This window comes from Melanerpes formicivorus, unplaced genomic scaffold, assembly GCF_026170545.1.
Source record: "Melanerpes formicivorus ecotype bairdi unplaced genomic scaffold, bMelFor1.0.p_v2 SCAF_41, whole genome shotgun sequence".
Taxonomy (NCBI): Eukaryota; Metazoa; Chordata; class Aves; order Piciformes; family Picidae; genus Melanerpes; species Melanerpes formicivorus.
Genome location: NW_027142393.1, coordinates 4,528,951 through 4,549,299, shown reverse-complemented (window position 1 = coordinate 4,549,299; position 20,349 = coordinate 4,528,951). Strand labels below are relative to the sequence as shown.

The window sequence follows — 20,349 nt, the reverse complement described above, 5'->3', positions numbered from 1 at the left end:
TGAACTAATGGGAGCCAGGCAGCAGCTACAACTCCTGCTTGCAAGGGGAGTTTATGAGTGTCAGGGTTTTTTGGACATACATATATATATCTATAGCTGGAACTCCTGACACAGAGATTATGTCCAGAGTATTTATCTTCATGAAAGTATCTGAAACTCATCTGCACAAAGGAGCATTTTTACATTTCTTACATGAGATCATTCCCCATGGAGTTGTATTAGCTGTAACAGGGGGAAACTGCTAACCACATGCACTAATCACCAGAAAGGCAATAAGAACTGTTGAGTTAGACTGAAAGGGGATGCTCCTCCTAAGAGCTTCAATATTTGTTTTCTTTCCTCTATAGAGGGCAGCCTCAAAACAGCAACAGCAGGCAACGAGCAATACCAACAAACCTCAGTCCTTGGAAAGCAGAGCAAAGCTTTCCCAGCCCATCCTCGGCATTCCCCTACAGCACTGACTGGAGCTGTGTTCCCTGGGCTTGCATAGCCCTGCACACAAGCCACTGATCTCCCAACACGACTGACTGGGCCTCTGAACCACCATGGTCCTGTTCTAAACATGACACAGAATCATAGACTTGTCAGGGTTGGAAGGGACCTCAAGGCTCAGACAGTTCCAACCCCCTGCCATGGGCAGGGACACCTCACACTACAGCAGGTTGCTCACAGCCACATCCAGCCTGGCCTTCAAAACCTCCTGAGCCATGCCATGGGACTCCTGCATGCCACAGAGCTGGGATTCTGGCTAGGTGCTACTGGTATTTAACAGGTAACAGTGACTAGAAAGAAAGTGTCCTCAAGAACCTGCTCAGCTCTTCCCACTGCAGTGCTTTAGCTCAAGTATGAAGACGAAGAAGTAGACTTCCAGGGAACCCCTATGGCCCTCCTGCCTTCCCCTTCTCAAACCCTTGGCTTCTCTGTCCTCAAACCAAAGAGGGACAGAGCATAAACCATGTCAAGGCTGTGACAGAGGACTCCTTCATGAGATCCAAATGTACTTTATGTTGGATGTGCCCACCAGAGGAGTGGACATGCAGACTAGTAATGCTGTCACTCTTTTGTCTTCTCACTGCACACACATTCACACTGCACAACACAGCACAGTCCATGGGAGTGCCATGGGTGCTGCAGCACAATGCAAAGTACACTGCAGCTTGGAACTCACACTGGCAGTGTGCAGTCAGGAAACTCACACTGGCAGGGTGCAGTCAGGAGGCTCACCCTGGCAGGGTGCAGTCAGGAGGCTCACCCTGGCAGGGTGCAGTCAGGAGGCTCACACTGGCAGGGTGCAGTCAGGATGCTCACACTGGCAGGGTGCTGTCAGGAGGCTCACCCTGGCAGGGTGCTGTCAGGATGCTCACCCTGGCAGGGTGTAGTCAGGAAACTCACACCAGCAGGGTGCAGTCAGGATGCTCACACTGGCAGGGTGCAGTCAGGAAGCTCACACTGGCAGGGTGCAGTCAGGATGCTCACCCTGGCAGGGTGCAGTCAGGATGCTCACACCAGCAGGGTGCAGTCAGGATGCTCACACCAGCAGGGTGCAGTCAGGATGCTCACACTGGCAGGGTGCAGTCAGGATGCTCACACTGGCAGGGTGCAGTCAGGATGCTCACACCGGCAGGGTGCAGTCAGGAGGCTCACACTGGCAGGGTGCAGTCAGGATGCTCACACTGGCAGGGTGCAGTCAGGATACTCACACCGGCAGGGTGCAGTCAGGATGCTCACACTGGCAGGGTGCAGTCAGGATACTCACACCGGCAGGGTGCAGTCAGGATGCTCACACCGGCAGGGTGCAGTCAGGATACTCACACCGGCAGGGTGCAGTCAGGATGCTCACACTGGCAGGGTGCAGTCAGGATGCTCACCCTGGCAGGGTGCAGTCAGGATGCTCACCCTGGCAGGGTGCAGTCAGGACACTCACACTGGCAGGGTGCAGTCAGGACACTCACACCAGCAGGGTGCAATCAGGAAGCTCACACTGGCAGGGTGCACTTAGTAAACTCACACCAACAGTCTGTACTCAGTCCTTTCACTGGGCTCTTACCTGAGCCTCTTAACACGATGTCAATGTTGCCTCTCAGTAATCACTCCCCAGATGTTCCATTTGATGATAAATGGGCACAAGCCAAAGATATGCAGAGTATTTTTGGTAGCATTTCTTTTTTCCCCAGTCTTCTTTTAGTGTCTCAGGACTGGAATAGCCAGAATTTTAGCATAACTATCCCTTGCAGCTGTTAATAATAACTCATCCCTTAAGTTAGTTAAGTGAGAAAGGACATTTCTATACTCTGTGAGAGCTCTAGTTTTCTACAGCTCTAACTGAGAGATAGACCAAAAACTAAGTCTGACATATTACCTTCACTTTTTTTTGCCACATATATATATACACACATCCATCTCCATATATCTATATATATGAACTACTGATTTATAAACCTTTTCAGATCACCTCCTCAGACCTATATATAAAAAAATTGATTTCTAAGCTTCACAGTGATTGTACTTCTCTAGAAATTAAGGCTACACCTAAGCCTTTAGGTACTCAAGGCCAGGGTATTCTCTCTAATCCATAATGGGTATTTGTTGAAGCTGCTCCTAAAGCCTATAGAATAGAATAGAATAGAATAGAATACAATAGAATAGACCAGACCAGACCAGACCAGACCAGGTTGGAAGAGACCTTCAAGATCATCATGTCCAACCTATCATCCAACACCACCTAATCAACTAAACCATGGCACCAAGCACCCCATCCAGTCTCCTCCTGAACACCTCCAGTGATGGTGACTCCACCACCTCCCCAGGCAGCCCATTCCAATGGGCAATCCCTCTCTCTATGAAGAACTTCTTCCTAACTTCCAGTAAATGAGGTACTTTAACCTACAAAGGACCACAATATGAGTGGCTGGAGCTAGCTGTAGACAAAAGAGATTTACTTTAACTGACTACAGCCAGCCCTAGGCCCAGTCACCTAGCAGGGATGCTCCCAGTGGCTTCATCCAGGACTAGGATGAACTATGGGAAGGAAAGAGAGCTAAATTGTTCAGCTTGCAATAATTTGGTGGCATCTCTCCTGGAGAAGACTTCTCAGCTCATCACTTGTCTGAGCTTTAAAAGTGGCTCAAAATGCAACTGAAATACAGACCTGGCTGGAAAAGTAACCTGAAGAGCTATGAAAGAAACTTAAGAGTGGCTCCAGCTCTGTCCTCTACCAGAACTACTCAAACTTGAGTCTAGTTTTGGCACTGCTAATTTTTATCTGAGCTTTACCAAGCCTCTGCACAGCTGATGGGCACCAACTCCTGCACTTAGCAGGACTGGATGGTGCTGAAATTGCCTGGTGAATCGCAGAGTGCTGGACAGCTCCAGGGCCACTATGTGCCTCATGGGAGGGTTTAGGACATACTTTGATCCCTTGCTCGTTCAGCCTCTCCAAAGCATTCCTTAGTAAATAACAAACCAGTAAAGAACCCAAAGAGACCAAACACAGATCTCTTTGCACAATTGCATCCAGTTTCAGTGAGCCATGCCCCCCTTCTGCTCTGAAGGACACTGAAACACCTCATGTGAACCAACAAACCACTTTTTATTCCACGGTGCCACGACTCCTCCTGAATGTATGCATGACATCCACCAGCAAAACGTGCACATGTGCCTCAAATAAAAGATGAGGAGACAGCAATGTCATTGCATCTACTGCTCTTGCCTTGAAATCTCACACACATTACCTTTCCACACTGCAGAGAGCAGCAGGGAAAAGTGCAGGTCTGAATATACCTCCAAAGACCATAATATAAGGAATCAACAAAAGAACCTTGAAGTCTGAGAAAGAAAATCTAGCTATAGAATGGTCTGGATTGGAGGAGACCTTCAAAGGTCATCTAGTGTGGGAATATGCCACAATCTAGTCCAACTCCCTCTGCAGCCAGCAGGGACATCCTCAACTAGAGCAGGCTGCCCAGGGCCTTGCCAAGCCTCAACTTGAGTATCTCCAGGGAAGGAGCCTCAGCCACCTCCCTGGGCAACCTGTGCCAGTGTTCCACCACCCTCATAGTGAAGAACTTCTTCCTACCATCCAATCTAGATTTGCTCTGCTCTAGTTTGAAGCTACTGTCCCTCCTTCTATCACTGAAGGCCTTTGCAAACAGTCTCTCTCCATCCTTCCTGTAGCCCCCTTCAGGTCCTGGCAGGCTGCTGTTAGGTCTCCCTGGAGCCTTCTCTTGTCCAGGCTGAACTCCCCCAGCTCCCTCAGCCTGTCCTCATAGCAGAGTTGCTCCAACCCCCTGATCATTTTCATAGCCTACTCTGGACCCTCTCCATCAGGTCCTATACTGAGGGCCCCAGAGCTGCACACAGCACTCCAGGTGAGGTCTCAGCAGAGCAAAGTGGCAGAACCAGCTCTCTGGCTCTGCTGGCAATGCTGCTTTGGATGCAGCCCAGGCTGTGATTTGCCTCTGGGCTGCAAGCTCACACTGCCTGCTCCTGTCCAGCTTATTCCTGAATGCTTCTACACCACAAGCTCTGAAGGGTTACTAGAACCTTCCACACCTGTGAAGTTGTGACCTGTACACCAAAATTGCCTTGGCTGTGGTCACACCCCCGTGCTTCACATCACAACTCATATTCCTGGTGCCCAGGCTGTGCCAGGTCTGTCCCCTCAGAGCCACTCAGCAGTGACTATTGTAACACTGTCAACTGTATAGCTGAGCTGTTTGCAATTAGATACTGAGAACTCCTACTGTCCTCTTGATCAAAAACTCCATATGGACAATGTTAACTCAAGAGGAACAGGAAGTCATTTCTGACACCAGCACCAAGCAACAGCTAACTATTTGGCTTGGGTTTTTAATCCCCTCTGTAGCTTTTGACTCCAGTTGTGATGCACACAGAGAGAGAACTCTGACAGCTCTGCTGCTCCCACACCAAGTAGCTACTGCAGAGGCACACAGCACAGTGACACATTAGTGGCAGCTGCTAGCATCAGACCAGGGGATCAGCATGTATTCCTTCAGGTGATCATCACTTACATTTGTGCTTCACTGTATTCTTTGGCTTTGTTGATACAAGCCTGGTGCTGACAGGAATGTGTCCTCTAATAGCACACTCACAGAATGGTTCAGGTTGGAACCTCAGAGCTCATCTGCCCCAGCCTCCCCACCATGCCCAGGGACACCTCTCAGCTACACTCAGCTGCTCAAGGCCTCATCCAGCCTGGCCTGCAACACCCCCAGGCAGGAGGCAGCCACAGCCTCCCTGGGCAGCCTGGGCCAGAGGCTCAGCAGCCTCCTGCTGAACAACTTCTTCCTCAGCTCCACTCTAACCCTGCTCTGCCTCAGCTTCCAACCATTCCCCCCTGCCCTATTGCTGCTGGGGTCTTTCTGTTGCTCAAATCAATGCACTGGCACAAAACCTCCCTCTGCATAATGCTCATTGAATGAGGACTACACACCAGTTGAGCCTTCAAGAGAAGAACTGACTCCTCTCAGTGTAACTAAACCTATCCAACATCTGGTGACAGCCCTGTATCCTCACCTGCTCCTGTAAAAATAACTCTTGGTCCTGTTGTGAAGCCAGCAGCATTTCACCCACTCATTCCAGATGGCCTTCCCTCCTCTCCCACCCCCCCAAAAATCATTTGATTTCTTTCATTAATTATTTCTTTTAACCATCCTCCTTTTTGGGGCAGGCTTAGATTCCAGTGTGGCAGCTCTGGCAATCTGCCCACGTGGAGTTTTAAATTCTTAATCAACTTTCTGAACTCTTGCAGTAATTTTATCTTTTGCCACAGATTGTCACATTGGATTGTAGCACAAGGCCCAGGACCTGTCCTTGAGTTGCTGGTTTTGAACACACCATCTGTTGAGCACCATCAACAATCATTCACCTAGCAGTCAAGTTTATTGATTAAGAATAACTGACATGATAATCACTCCTAGTATCCAAGATTGGGGCTTAATGTGGCAGCCTTATAACTATCCTCCAGGCAGACCTTAATACATCTTCTGAGGAGCAGAGCTGAGACATTAACAGTTGACCTTCACCAGTTTGTCCTTCAGACTTCTTACTGCCAGAGTAACAGAGGGTTAGGGGCTGGAAGGGACCTCCAGAGATCACCCAGTCCAAGCCCCCTGCCAGAGCAGGGTCACCCAGGGCAGGGCACACAGGAACACATCCAGGGGGGGTTGGAAAGTCTCCAGAGCAGGAGACTCCACAACCTCTCTGGGCAGCCTGCTCCAGGGCTCTGCCACCCTCACCATACAGCAGTGTCTCCTCATGCTCAGGTGCAACCTCCTGGCTTCCAGCTTGTCCCTGTTGTTCCTTGTGCTGTCCCTGGGCACCACCACACAGGGCCAGGCAGCTACTCCTTTAAACAGCCAACAATTAGAATAAATTCCCCCAAGCCCCACGTTTTTGGCTGGGCACAATGTTCACAGCTGACCTGATCTATTTCTCAGCCTCCATTTGGCTTTTTTTGCTTGAATTGAAGTTATAAGGGAAAACATTCTGGCAAACAGCGTGGTGCTCAACATTTGCTCCTTCCTCCTTCTTTAGGAGAAGCATTTCCATCAGACAGCTAGCAGTTGTTGAAGCCAGACAATGCATCCCAGCCTCTCACTTGCATTTGCTTCACACAAAACATCCTTTGCAAGTTAACTTAAAACATAGCTGAAAACTTGCCCCTGCCAACTGACTTTTGTCTGTATTCCTAAGGACAAGAAAGTGTTGGGCTTCTTAGGATTTTGAGACAGAAATGAACCACCACAACAGAACTCTTCAGGTGCAAGCCCTTCTGCCCCCAGCACATCCACTTACCCCTGCAGTGCACTCCCTCGTCAGAGCCATCCGAGCAGTCGTAAACACCATTGCAGAGCTGGGACAAGTGAATGCATCTCCTTGTGCCAATGCAGGCAACATAGTTTGGGCTGCACTTGAAATCTGCTTCCTCAGGACCTGAAAAACACAGGGGGGAAGACATCTTATACATATTTGGATACCTACAGGAAGGCAAAGAAAGTTCTGCATTGCACTTGGGCTGTGGAGCTGAGGGCAGCACTCCATGCACTGGCTCACCCTTCACAGCTGGAGTGCAGCAGCAATGCTGCATTTAGGAGAGCTGCAACCACAGCAGCACAGGATGGTAGGGCTTGGAGGAGACCTCCAGAGATCACACAGTCCAACCCCACTCCCAGAGCAGGGTCACCCAGGGCAGGGCACACAGGAACACATCCAGGGGGGGTTGGAAAGGCTCCAGAGCAGGAGACTCCACCACCTCTGGGCAGCCTGCTCCTGTGCTCCACCATGAGAAGTTGCTCCTCACCTTTGGATGGAACTTTCTACGTTCAAGTTTGTGCCTGTTCCCTCTTGTCCTGTCCCTGGGCACCACTGAGAGAAGACTGGCCCCATCCTTCTGACACCCACCCTTGCACTATTGGTCAGCACTGATGAGATCCCCCCTCAGTCTTCTTTTCTCCAGGCTAAAAAGCCCCAAGCCCCTCAGACTCTCCTCCTAAGAGAGATGTTCTAGGCCCCTACTTCTGAGCTGGTATGTGTCCTGAAGCTGTGCTGCCTCACTTCAGGCTCAAAGTGGAGAGCACAGCTGAGAGCCTATGAGGTGAGTCTGGCCACCAGTGTGTGCTATCACAAGCAACAAATTACAAACATGATTTCATGAGCTCTGGTTCCTCCCTCTAGAAACACTCCAATGCAAGTCAAGGCACAACTTTGTGTGCTCAGTTTACCAGGGAGCTGCAGAGTATGAATAAAAGATCTTTGCCAGCATTGTGGAGACAGCCAGATGAAATGAGACACGCCAGGGTGCAAATGCAAGGTCCACCAAAGGTTATTAAATTACAGCAAAGCACACACTCACTGCCTGCAAATGCATGGTGAGATGCTCCTGTCTGACAGCTGCTCCAAACAAAGCAGCAAAGTGCCTACTTCTCAGCTTATTTTCTTCCCCTTTGGCTGTCTCAGCTAAGTTTTCACAAGGTGCTTTTCCTTTCAACGTCTCAGGTAAGTTCTTAGACTTTCAAATCAGGCACCAGGCAGCCATAGGTGCTGCATCCCTTTCACATCACCCCAGCCAATTTGCTTCACCAGCAATCTCCTAGCAGCTCTAATCCTGGGCCCTCCTCAGCCATAAGAAACAATCACACCAAGCTGTAGGATGCCTTCCAAACTCCTTTTGTGTTGCACCTCAGTAACTCCCAGATCCAACCTGCTTCCCTGAGTGTCTTTATGGAGGGGTTCTGCTCCGCAGTGAGCACTTACCCTGTACAGAATCTTATTGCACTGCTTATTGCTCTGCACACAGAGGTGGGAAGCCTGGGGAAAGTATTTTGCATCTTTCCAGGTAGCAAAGCACCTGCACACAGGGCTTGGAGTCTGACCCAAAGACAACACTGATCACTGGATGCAAACAACAGAGCTTCCACTGTTCTGGCTGCAGCACACACTCCTCTAGAGAAGTCTTGAGACAGCAACTATCCAGGTCTTCTCCCAGGTATTAGCAAATGAGGATGATTAATGACTGTAATTAAGCCCAAACAGCCCAAAGTTTAAGGAAGAATAATCCACCCAACTTCTAGGATCAATCTGGATAAAATAGGATGAGTGAAAACACTCCACTGTGGCAGAGCCCAGTCTGTGGCTTGTCAAACACACATCTAAGGCTGGCAGCCCTGCTCTGCTCTCCTAGCTCACCTCCAGGGCACTGCTGTGACCCCATTGCTACTGGGGGCTCAGAGCTTGGCATTTAGGATTGCAGAATTGACTAAAGAAACCTTAAGATTTGGTTTTCTGACATAGTTCCTGGCAACAAGTTTTAGGTTGCCACATGCAACCCAAGGACTATGACATAGAATCACTGAACTGTCAGGGTTGGAAGGGACCTCAAGGCTCAGCCAGTTCCAACCCCCCTGCCATGGCCAGGGACACCTCACACTACAGCAGGTTGCTCACAGCCACATCCAGCCTGGCTGCAAACACCTCCAGGCAGGAGGCTTCCACCACCTCCCTGGGCAACTTGTGCCAGGCTCTCACCACCCTCCTGGGGAACAACTTCTCCCAAAAATCCAATCTCAATCTACCCATTTCTAGTTGTGCTCCACCCCCCCCAGTCCTATCCCTCCCTGACACCCTCAAAAGTCCCTCCCCAGCTTTCTTGTAGCCCCCTTCAGATACTGGCAGACTGCAATGAGGTCTCCTGGGAGCTTCTCCTCTCCAGACTGCACAGCCCCAACTCTCTCAGTCTGTCTCCACAGCAGAGGTGTTCCAGTTTCAGAAGTGTGAGGAGTCATCCTCACAGGTGGTTCATTAACTGTATGTTATTCTCCAGCTCATGACTGACAGCCCAGGATTGTACAAGTGGTTACCTTTTATAAATCACACCACCTTCAAGTAATGTTTCTAACCCTGCCAAGAGAAGACATAATGTTGAATTAAAGCTAATTAGGGTTCAGAGCTAAACTGTGGACATCAGAAGTGGCTGCTTCCATGGGAAAAGAAGAGATTATCTAATTGATTATTTTTATGTGAAATGTTTGAGAGGTTCCCGGAGCTGAACCCCACCTGTTAACTTCTGTAGCAACAGGTTAATGAAAGCTGGAAGTCGCCTCCAGTTAAACCAGGCATTCAGCTGCCCAGGGGAGAAGGAGAATAATGACCAGTTCTGGCAGGATGTGGGCAACTGGCAAGAAGATGAAAGCAGGCAAAGTATTGTGCTGCTTGCATCAGAACAGCAGCTGCAGTCTCTGACCTCACAGACCCAGCCCAGTGTCTCCAGAGCAATGCCGCACAAGGAGTAAAAGCAGCGCCGGCAGGGGTGTGAGTGTGCAAGTGAAGGACCAGCACACAGCCCCATCGCTTGGGTACAGGGCCCTGCTGCCCCCAGGGAATGAGCCCTTCATCACCTACAACCGAAGGTAAGAGCTGAGCTACAGACTGTAGGAAGCAGAAGTGAAACAGGAACGAAAGACACAGCCTGGGAATCAAAAGATGGCTTTGAGTCATGGCAGTCTGCAGGTGGGTGATGGGAGGTGATTCACAGCCCCTAGGCAGCTATCATCACCTCTCCCTGATGCCCCCAGGCTGGGCACAACCAGCCCTCTGCTACCTGCCTCCCTGTTCAACAGCAGGCTCACTGTGCTCTCTGCAGGGAGAGGAAACTTATCCAAGCCAAAGTTTTGCAGATCTAGTTGAGCACTTGCCCTGATCTTAGCTTGTCCTCAGGGTGCTGGCAGATAACTGAGGCAGGCAGGAACTCACTAAAAAAACCAACAGTCTTTTGAGAAGGGGCACACAACTGAATTTCACTGCCACAGGATGGCTTCCAAGTGTGTGTGTGGCACATAGCTCTAAAGGTTACCTACCTGTAAAGCTTAGCAGGCCTCCAAAAGGCACACACAAGGCCAGTGCCTATAGAATCAAAGAATGGCTCAGGCTGGAAGGGAGCTCAGAGCTCATCTCCTCCAACCTCCCCACCATGCCCAGGGACACCTCTCAACTACACTCAGCTGCTCAAGGCCTCATCCAGCCTGGCCTGCAGCACCCCCAGGCAGGAGGCAGCCACAGCCTCCCTGGGCAGCCTGGGCCAGAGTCTCAGCACCCTCCTGCTCAACAACTTCTTCCTCAGCTCCACTCTAACCCTGCTCTGCCTCAGCTTCAAACCATTCCCCCTTGGCCTGTCTCTAGACACCCTCAGCAAAAGTCCCTCTGCAGCCTTCCTGCAGGATCCCTTCAGGTCCTGGCAGGCAGCTCTGAGGTCCCCCTGGAGCCTTCTCTTCTCCAGGCTGCACAGCCCCAGCTCCCTCAGCCTGTGCTCACAGCAGAGCTGCTCCAGCCCTTGGATCATCTTTGTGGCCTCCTCTGGACTCTCTCCAGCATCTCTGTGTCCTTCTTCTGCTGGGGACACCAGAACTGGAGGCAGGATTGGAGGTGAGGTCTGAGCAGAGCAGAGCCCAGGGGCAGAATCCCCTCTGCTGCCCTGCTGCCCACACTGCTCTGGCTGCAGTTCAGCACTCAGCTGCCTGCTGGGCTGCATGAGGGCACTGCTGGCTCCTGCGGAGCTGCTCAGCAATGCCTTTGGTAATACTCAGGCACAAAGCAGAGCACATAGACACTGACTACAGGATGCTCTCCAGCTGCTTGTCTTCTCTTTGACTGTGTGGCTTTGCAAGTAGATAGGAGAGCAAACAGCAGAAAGCCCAAAGCTCATGTCATACAATAACTTTAATTGTTTAAAGACTCCTTTTTGTTTGCAACCATGACCAGAGTTTGCATTCTGCCACTCTCAGGGCTCTGGCAGCAGCTCTGCTTGACGGGTCTCCCCAGCAAACACTTGCCCTTTGGCTATCTTGCTCCTGATCACCGTGTTCTGTGTGTCAGACACTTGCTCCTCTTTGTTACATGAATGCAAACGTTTAAGAGTCACAGCATCTGTCTTTGCTACTGTAATGGAGCTGATAGCCACGGGAGAGAAGCAGAAAACCAGTGTGGACCATTGCAGAAAGGCTGAGGAAGAGGCAAAAGGAAAGAGGCAGAGGAAATCTTTCTACAAGAGCTTAGCTTTGGATCATTATCCCCAAGTCCCCCTGGGCACCCACGGGCTGGAGTCAGAACACAGCTTTTTGGGTGATCAGCTTGAGAGCAGCCATCAGAACTGGGACCTGAACTAAAAGTGAGGAAGAAAAATCTACCCACTGAAGCTGCAAAAGCCAAGGAGGTCATTGGACTAATAGCAGAAACATCTGTTCCTAACAGCAGAGTCCTAAATGCAGTTGGACACTTGGCACCCAAAAAATGACCTCCAATTGAACACCCAACCAGCTGCTAGGTCAAACTCCACCTAACAGAGCAGCCCTACAAGGCTGGAGGCAAGTTCTCACTGAGCAGCTTTACATTTCTGGATGGATCAGCATGGCAACCTGAGGTTCATCTTCAAATGTGATGTTTTACTCTTTAAAACAAGGTTGAAGGTGGCCACAAAGGGAACAGCAAACCTCACCTCCCTACCCACCAATAATTCTGCAGCCTCTCTAGTTCTATATACATGGCGGGGGGGGGGGGGGGGGAAGCAAAGATAAAATGGCAGAAGAAAAGAGAAGGGCAGAGAAAATGAGAGTGGAGTCACCTGGAGCGTTCCAATCTTCTTTCCAGAGAGTTCATACAGGGGTGTCAGGAGAGAAATCAATTAACAAATACATAGTGCTTAAGGACTGTCACACTGCATCCACGTGCTAATGAGTTCAGGGGAGAGGGCACAGCAGCTGCGTAGCTGTACTGGAGAGAGGAACTGACAAGGAGCTAACGACCACAAGAGAAAGAAGTCCAAATGTGACTTTTTCATTCGGGTTTGCATTTTCTTTTGGCTGCCACAGAAAACCTCTCTGCTGCTGCCAGCAGCAGGCCTGCACCTTTATGCAATCAGACAACAGACCCTGCTTGGCACAGCTCACACTTCAAAGCCATTTCCACCTCTATAGAACCAATTACAGAATTCTGGACTTCACTGACGGTAAATATCTCCATTTTTGCCTGTTGCTCAAATCAAAGCCTGCTGCTCTCCCTGCTGCTTCATTAGATGCTGACAAACTCATCCTCTCTGTACACGTTCTCTGACTGTCAGTATCCCAGACTCCACATCTACCTTTGCTTTATGGACCCCATAGAGCCTGGCCAGTGACAGGGCGAGAGGGCCATGGGCACAGACTAGAACCCAGGAGGGTCCACCTAAACATAAGGAAAAGCTGCTTGACTTTGAGGGTGACAGCTGCCCAGAGAAGCTGTGGAGTCTCCTTCTTTGGAGATCACAGAGCCACAGAACCATTCTGGAGGGAAAAGAGCCTCAGGATCTCCAAGTCCAACCCAGAGCCCTGCTCTGCAAGGCTCACCCCTAAACCATAGCCCCAAGCACCACAGCCAAACCACCTTTAAATGCATCCAGGCTTGGTGGCTCCACCACCTCCCTGGGCAGCACATTCCAATCCCTGACCACTCTTGCCATAAAAAAATTCTTCCTCATGTCCAGTCTAAACCTCCCCAGTGGCAGCTTGAGGCCTTTCCCTCTTGTTCTGTCACTAATTACCTGGGAGAAGAGACCAGCAGCAGCCTCTGCACAACCTCCTTTCAGGTAGCTGTAGACAGCCAGGAGGTCTCCTCTCAGCCTCCTCTTTTCCACACTAACCCCAGGCTGCACAGCCCCAGCTCCCTCAGCCTGTGCTCACAGCAGAGCTGCTCCAGCCCTTGAAGCATCTTTGTAGCCTCCTCTGGACTCTCTCCAGCAGCTCTGTGTCCTTCTCCTGCTGGGGACACCAGCACTGGAGGCAGGATTGGAGGTGAGGTCTGAGCAGAGCAGAGCCCAGGGGCAGAATCCCCTCTCTTAAGCGATAGAGCTGAACAAAAGGAGTGTTAATTGCTTACAGAACTGCAGTGCCTCATACCAGCAATATCACAACCCATCAACACTTATGTTATAGATATTTACATATCCAAAGTGTCTGTCAGTGGAAGCCATGCAGCTGTTCCCTACAGAACAATACATGTTGTAGTAGAGCAGTTGGAGAGCACACAGAATGTGGATCTGAGTCTCTGCAGCATGCCAACGCTGTGAGACATCACACAAATGTTTGACTCTATTCACACCCATTGCCCCATCGACATCTATCCTCTTCCATCATGTTCCAGCTCAGCTCTTCAGAAGCCTACACAAATCCCATTAAAATAAGGGAATAAGAGCTGTTCCTGGATCATATCTGCAACCAGCTCTGCAAATGCTGATGGAAATCCTTCTGTGACCCACACCATATGGAATCAAATGATCACCAAGGCTGGGAAAGATCTTTAAGATCACCAAGGTCAAACATAACCCACAAACTATGACCACTCACCCACGTCCTGATGTGTAGAGTAAAGCAGCACCATCCTGCCCTGCAGGGCTTACCTGCAGCAGCACAGCCCTAGGCCATTTTGCTGTGCAGGAACTGTCTGGTATGAGCTTGGTATTTTCAACCCCTATTCCATACTGAGCTGAGGTACAGAATCCTGCCCTTCACACACACTGGTGACACTGATGGCATTGAACTCATTGTTTTTCATAGGATCACAGAATGATCAAGGCTGGAAAAAAGCTTCAAGATCATCAAATCCAACCACAACCTAACTCCCATGGCCACTAAGCCATGTCCTGAAGCACCACATCTACAGCTCCTTGAACACCTCCAGGCATGGGGACTCCTCCACCTCCCTGGGCAGCCTGTCCCAGCCCCTCACCACTCTCTCACTAAAGTTTCTCCTCATGTCCAGCCTAACCCTCCCCTGGCACAACTCAAACCCATCTCCTCTTGTCCTGCTGCTGGTTGCTTGGCAGAAGAGGCCAACCCCAGCCTCACTCCAACCTCCTTCCAGGTAGCTGCAGAGAGCAATGAGGTCTCCTCTCAGCCTTCTCTCCTCCAGACTAAATAACCCTAGGTCCCTCAGCTGCTTCTCGTGTGACCAACCCGCCCAGCCCCGTTGCTCTCCTGTACTTTCTGCACCCACACACAACCTCAGAGATGTCTATCAACTGAGAGAGAGTTTCCTGACTCCTTGCTGGCATCAGAAACAGTGTTCAGGTCCCAGATGATGTGAAATTTCACAGGGTTTGATAAGATTTGTGACAGCAGTGTCTCAGGAACAAGAAAGGACTAGAACACGACCACTCACTCCTTGTTTGAAGCAGTTAAAAACTGAAGCTTCCTTCTCACTTGCAATGCATCAGGACCTTGCAGCAGGTGATGTTTTATTTATGGCTTTTATTTATGAGTTTGAGGTAGAAATTTACCATTCAAATGCAGAACTGTGCTCTACAACCAGAGGGGAATTCAGCTCAGAGGGCCAACGTCTCCCCAACCATTTCAGGCTGGGTTGGGTTCAAATTTTATTCTTCTTATTACTATTATTAAAAAAAAAAGGTCTCATTAAATCTGCATCACTTATTCATTGCCAAGATTGTCTGACAGGCTTCATTCAGCCTGGCTGCAGCAGCTTGGAATCACATCTGATGCATTTTTAAGCCGTGCCAGGTAGCTGGCAATCAGGAGGCTATTCCTCCCTATTTTGTACACAGACAGGTAACTGCAAATTACACCAAATTAAAGCAGTTTGTGAGACTTCTTCCTTCTTAGGCACCCACACAAGTGAGGAGAGCCAATTTTAAAGGGGCCAAGCACAGAATTTAATGCCATAAAAGGTTTATTGGAGTGTAGATAGTCCTAAATAGGTGAAAATTGCAGAGGTTCCTAATGAATAGGCACTGAGGGCTCTTTTGGAGACAGTATTTGGCCAACAGCTACAGACTGTCCTCAAATGCCTTTCATTGCAAACAGAACATAACCTATATGTAACATAACCTACATAACATAACCAGAACAAGAGGACACAGTCTCCAGCTGCACCAGGGGAGGTTTAGGCTGGAGGTGAGGAAGAAGTTCTTCATAGAAAGAGAGATTGGCCACTGGAATGTGCTGCCCAGGGTGATGGAGTCACCATCACTGGAGGTGTTTAGGAAGAGACTGGATGGGGTGCTTGGTGCCATGGGTTAGTTGATCAGATGGTGTTGGGTGATTGGTTGGACTTGATGATCTTGAAGGTCTATTCTATTCTATTCTATTCTATTCTATTCTATTCTATTCTATTCTATTCTATTCTATTCTATTCTATGTTGTAGTGCAGAACAAGGACAGATTTCCATCTCTCACAACATCTCAGCTCACCAGTTTCATAGAATCACAGAGTGGCTCAGGCTGGAAGGGAGCTCAGAGCTCATCTGCTCCAACCTCCCCACCATGCCCAGGGACACCTCTCAGCTACACTCAGCTGCTCAAGGCCTCATCCAGCCTGGCCTGCAGCACCCCCAGGCAGGAGGCAGCCACAGCCTCCCTGGGCAGCCTGGGCCAGAGTCTCAGCAGCCTCCTGCTCAACAACTTCTTCCTCAGCTCCACTCTGACCCTGCTCTGCCTCAGCTTCAAACCATTCCCCCTTGGCCTGTCTCCAGATACCCTCAGGAAAAATCCCTCTGCAGCCTTCCTGCAGGATCCCTTCAGGTCCTGGCAGGCAGCTCTGAGGTCCCCCTGGAGCCTTCTCTTCTGCAGGCTGCACAGCCCCAGCTCCCTCAGCCTGTGCTCACAGCAGAGCTGCTCCAGCCCTTGGAGCATCTTTGTGGCCTCCTCTGGACTCTCTCAGGAGCTCTGTGTCCTTCTCCTGCTGGGGACACCAGAAGTGGACCAGAACTGGACTATATCTCTACTTCCTTATAAACAAATGCAGGTGAACCCACAGGCACAAAGTGGGATCAGCTGGTAAGGAAAGTCTGTGCTACATGTAGGCAATGTTAAAAGAGCAGCTCTCAGGGACCAGACAAAACTGCAGCAGCTGCTACAATTTGGAGAGAAAGTTTGTTTTGTATGTTTACCAGCTACCAAATAAAATAACCATCCCCCTCCATTTCTGCTCTCCTGGAGCATTCTGCAGGGACAGCATTTCACCTCAGTCAGCCTTGGCTGGATCTCTTTCACAGCCCAACAGGTGGCTCCAGGTGACAGCCCAGTGGAAGCAGACCAAGAGCCCAGGTCAGACACAGTAAATGCAGCCAACAGGCTCTGTCCTTCCACACCCAATCTTCCTCCCATCACTGGATATGTGCTAATGAAATTCATGGGCAAGTTCCACCTCATTCAGCTCCATTCCCTCTGAAATAAGATTTTGCTGAACTCCAGGCTAGGTCAGCTCAGCTGTGAATGAGTAGAGACCTGGTGGGCAGCTCCTGGAGGCTCCCAGTGCACAGGGAAGCCTGCAAAGAGCTGAAGTGCTCCTGGCTTCTCCAAAGCAACGCTTGGAAATGTCAGTTTCACTGTCAGGCCGTAAAATGATGTTGTTTGAAACCCAAATCAGTACTTCACCACTGTAACAACAGTCCAGCACGCTGGAATTTCCAGGAGCTTGTGTTTGGCTTGTGGCAGAAGAGGGTTTCATGTACTTTGATATGAAATGGTAAACACAGAGCACAGTTTGATCTTCTCACACTACTGGTAGAAAGGTTTGATGGATCTGCACTAGAAGTTCACAGGCTCACAGGATGTCAGGGGTTGGAAGGGACCCAAAGAGCTCATCGAGTCCAAGCCCCCTGCCAGAGCAGGACCATACAATCTGGCTCAGGTCACAGAGGAACACATCCAGATGGGCCTTGAAGTCTCCAGAGGATGAGACTCCACAGCCTCTGTGGGGAGCCTGTTCCAGTGCTCTGTGACCCTTCCAGCAAAGCAATTCCCCCTTGTGTTAAGGTGCTGCAGCTTACATCCATTGCTCCTTGTCCCAGTGAAGTTTGTAGCGATAAACTAACTGGGTAAAATCAGCGTGCTGCAAAGAGAAAAGCAGCTCTGCTCTAAAGAGACATAAAACCAGCTCACTGGAAGCACTGAATCCGTTCACCCCCAGGGTGAGGAGCGGAGAGGTTTCCAGCTAATCGCGGGACTGTGCTGAGCGGCACTAACTGGTAGCTGTTAGGAGCAATCGCCCCCACACTGGGCTGCAACTGTCAAGAGGCAGACGTAACCCTGCCTTCAGGGGCAGAGCTGCAATGTTTCCCAACACCAGGCTCCAGAAAAGCGCCAAGATGGCTTTAAAGCAAGATGTGCACGGTGCTGGGTTTGTCTGTGATATTCCATGCACATGCTACCCCCTCAAAGCAGAAGCGGAGTTTCTGTCTAGACTTCTTTCCCTGTCGTGTTCTAATGGATTGTGACTCAACAGCCACAGGAAAATTCAATACAGAAAAGCATTGCTCAAAACTAGATCTGGGTTCAGCAATGACTCTGAACTTCTTGCACAGATCTATGAACAGAACCTTTCAGATGTGGGCAGGACCAGCATACAAGTGGCCCTGCAATTTCACATAGGCAATGCCTTGCTAAGTGTTGAGTACAGCAGCACCATCCTGCCCTGCAGGGCTTACCTGCAGCAGCACAACCCTAGGCCCTTTTGCTGTGCAGGAGCTGTCTGGTATGAGCTTGGTATTTTCAACTCCAATTCCACACTGAGCTTTCCATATACAGGTACAGAATCCTGCCCTTCACACACACTGGTGACACTGATGGCATTGAACTGATTGGTTCTCATGGAATCATAAAGACTGGAAAAGATCTCCAAGATCATGGAGTCCAACCACAACCCAACTCCCACGGCCACTAAATCATCTCCTGAAGCACCACATCTACAGCTCCTTGAACACCTCCAGGGGTGGGGACTCCACCACCTCCCTGGGCAGCCTGTTTCAACCTCTCACCACTCTCTCACTGAAGAAGTTTCTCCTCATGTCCAACCTGACCCTCCACTGGCACAACTCAAACCCATTTCCTGTTGCTGGTTGCTTGGCAGAAGAGACCAACCCCAGCCTCACTCCAGCCTCTCAGGTATTTGCAGAGAGCAAGATCTGCCCTCAGCCTTCTCTCTTCCAGACTCAACGACCCCAGCTCCCTCAGCTGCTTCCCACATACAAAAATAAGCAACCAAGAAAGAAAAGGAAAGCAGAGCTTGAAGAGCTGGCTCCCAGCTGCTGCCAGGCAGCGGTGTGCAGTGATGCTGGGGGAGAAGCAGCAGCGGCTGTACAATGGATAGGCTTACTGCAGCTCAGAGCAAGTGCTGCAACCTAAGTACCTTTTGAGTAGGGACTTTTGTTGTTCACTCTGAATAAGAAAGTGGAATTTTCCAGGGAAATGACACCACACAACAGATATTGTTTGGGTACTGGTAGGTTTGCTTTTGTCAAAGGGAATCTACAATGCTCGGCTAAATAGTGACAGAAGGTAGAGATGAGATCACTACAGAAGATGCCTGGATCAGTTTGAATGCTGTCAGAATTATCTGCACCCTTTACAGTCAGATTACAGAGAGGTGCTTCATTTACCTAGATATCATTGCAAGAAATTCCTTTTGTGGTTACTGAACCTCCCTGCTCTGCTCAGGCATTTGCTGAAGCACAAAAGTCACTTTATTCTGATGAAAGCAGCTCAAAAGAAAAGAACTGTAATATTCTTCTTTTACCTGAATACATTCCTCAGGACTTTCAGGACACATATTTAAAGGATTCCATTTACAGGCTGCTGCATTGCCAATGTTATCCTATTAATCTCCCTGGTTTGCCTTTGTGCTGTGTATTTCTGGGTTAGGACTTACAAAGCAACACAATTGTGTTCCTCTTCTCGGCATTACTTAGCTTTCAGCCATGCTCACCTCCTATTAACCTTCAGCAACTTCCACAAGACTTGGCTCTTATTTTACTTCTTGCATGCTCAAGTTTATACAAGGTTCATTTTCTCACACCTCAGTGTCTCTTTTATTCCTTCCTAAGTGAAGTAATCCATGGTGTCCAAACCTATTTTGCAAGCAGCTATTTTTTTTTGCCTGTTCACTACTTCCCACATCTTCAGAAGTTCTTGCTCTAGATCCAGAGCATGCAGGGCATGTGGGGTGAAATTAGCTGAAATCCGGACAATTCAGTTCAATAGGGAAAGAGCAAAAGGCTGCCCAGGGATGTGGCTGAGGCTCTGTCTCTGGAGACATTCAAGATCAGACTTGACGTGGCCTTGGGCAGCCTGGTCTAGTTGGAGGTGTCCCTGCTGACTGCAGAGGGGTTGAACAAGATGACCTTTGAGGGTCCCTTCCAACCCAATGCAGCCTGTGAAAAGCCCACAAAGCTCAGTGCCTGACATCCATTTTCACTTCCAAGGAGGAACAGCTGAGATGGTTCAAAAGCAATGCGCTCCTGTGACCAAGAAGGCCAATACCACCCTGGGGTGTATTAGAAGGGCTGTGGTCAGTAGGTCAGAGAGGTTCTCCTGCCCCTCTACTCTGCCCTGCTGAGGCCACATCTGTGTCCAGCTCTGGGCCCCTCATTTCAAGAAGGGCCACAGGGAACTGCTTGAATGAGTCCAGTGCAGTCATGAGGCACTGCTGAAGGCAGTGGAAGATCTTCCTTATGAGGAGAGACTGAGAGAGCTGAGGGCTCTGTAGCTTGGAGAGGAGGAGCCTGAGGGGGGACCTCATTCGTGTTGATAAAGCTGTGCAGGGTGAGTGCCCAGAGGCTGGAGCCAGGCTCTGCTGGGTGCTGCCCAATGCCAGCACAAGGGGCAGTGGTGGAAGCTGAGGCAGAGGAAGTTCCACAGAAACAGGAGGAGGAATTTTTTCCTTGTGAGGGTGACAGAGCCCTGGAACAGGCTGCCCAGGGGGGTTGTGGAGCCTCCATCTCTGGAGTCATTCAAAACCCACCTGGATGCCATTCTGTGTGACCTGCTCTAAGTGGCCCTGCTCTGGCAG

At 49.9% G+C, this 20,349-nt stretch overlaps 1 protein-coding gene across 1 annotated transcript in view; it reads right to left on the bottom strand.

Moving 5' to 3' along the window:
* Positions 1-20,349, bottom strand: part of LRP1B (LDL receptor related protein 1B) — a 603,705-nt gene that overhangs the window by 433,257 nt on the left and 150,099 nt on the right. The window contains exon 3 of the mRNA XM_068158711.1: positions 6,817-6,954. Coding sequence (XP_068014812.1) covers positions 6,817-6,954 — 138 coding nt within the window. The remainder of the gene's footprint in view (positions 1-6,816; positions 6,955-20,349) is intronic.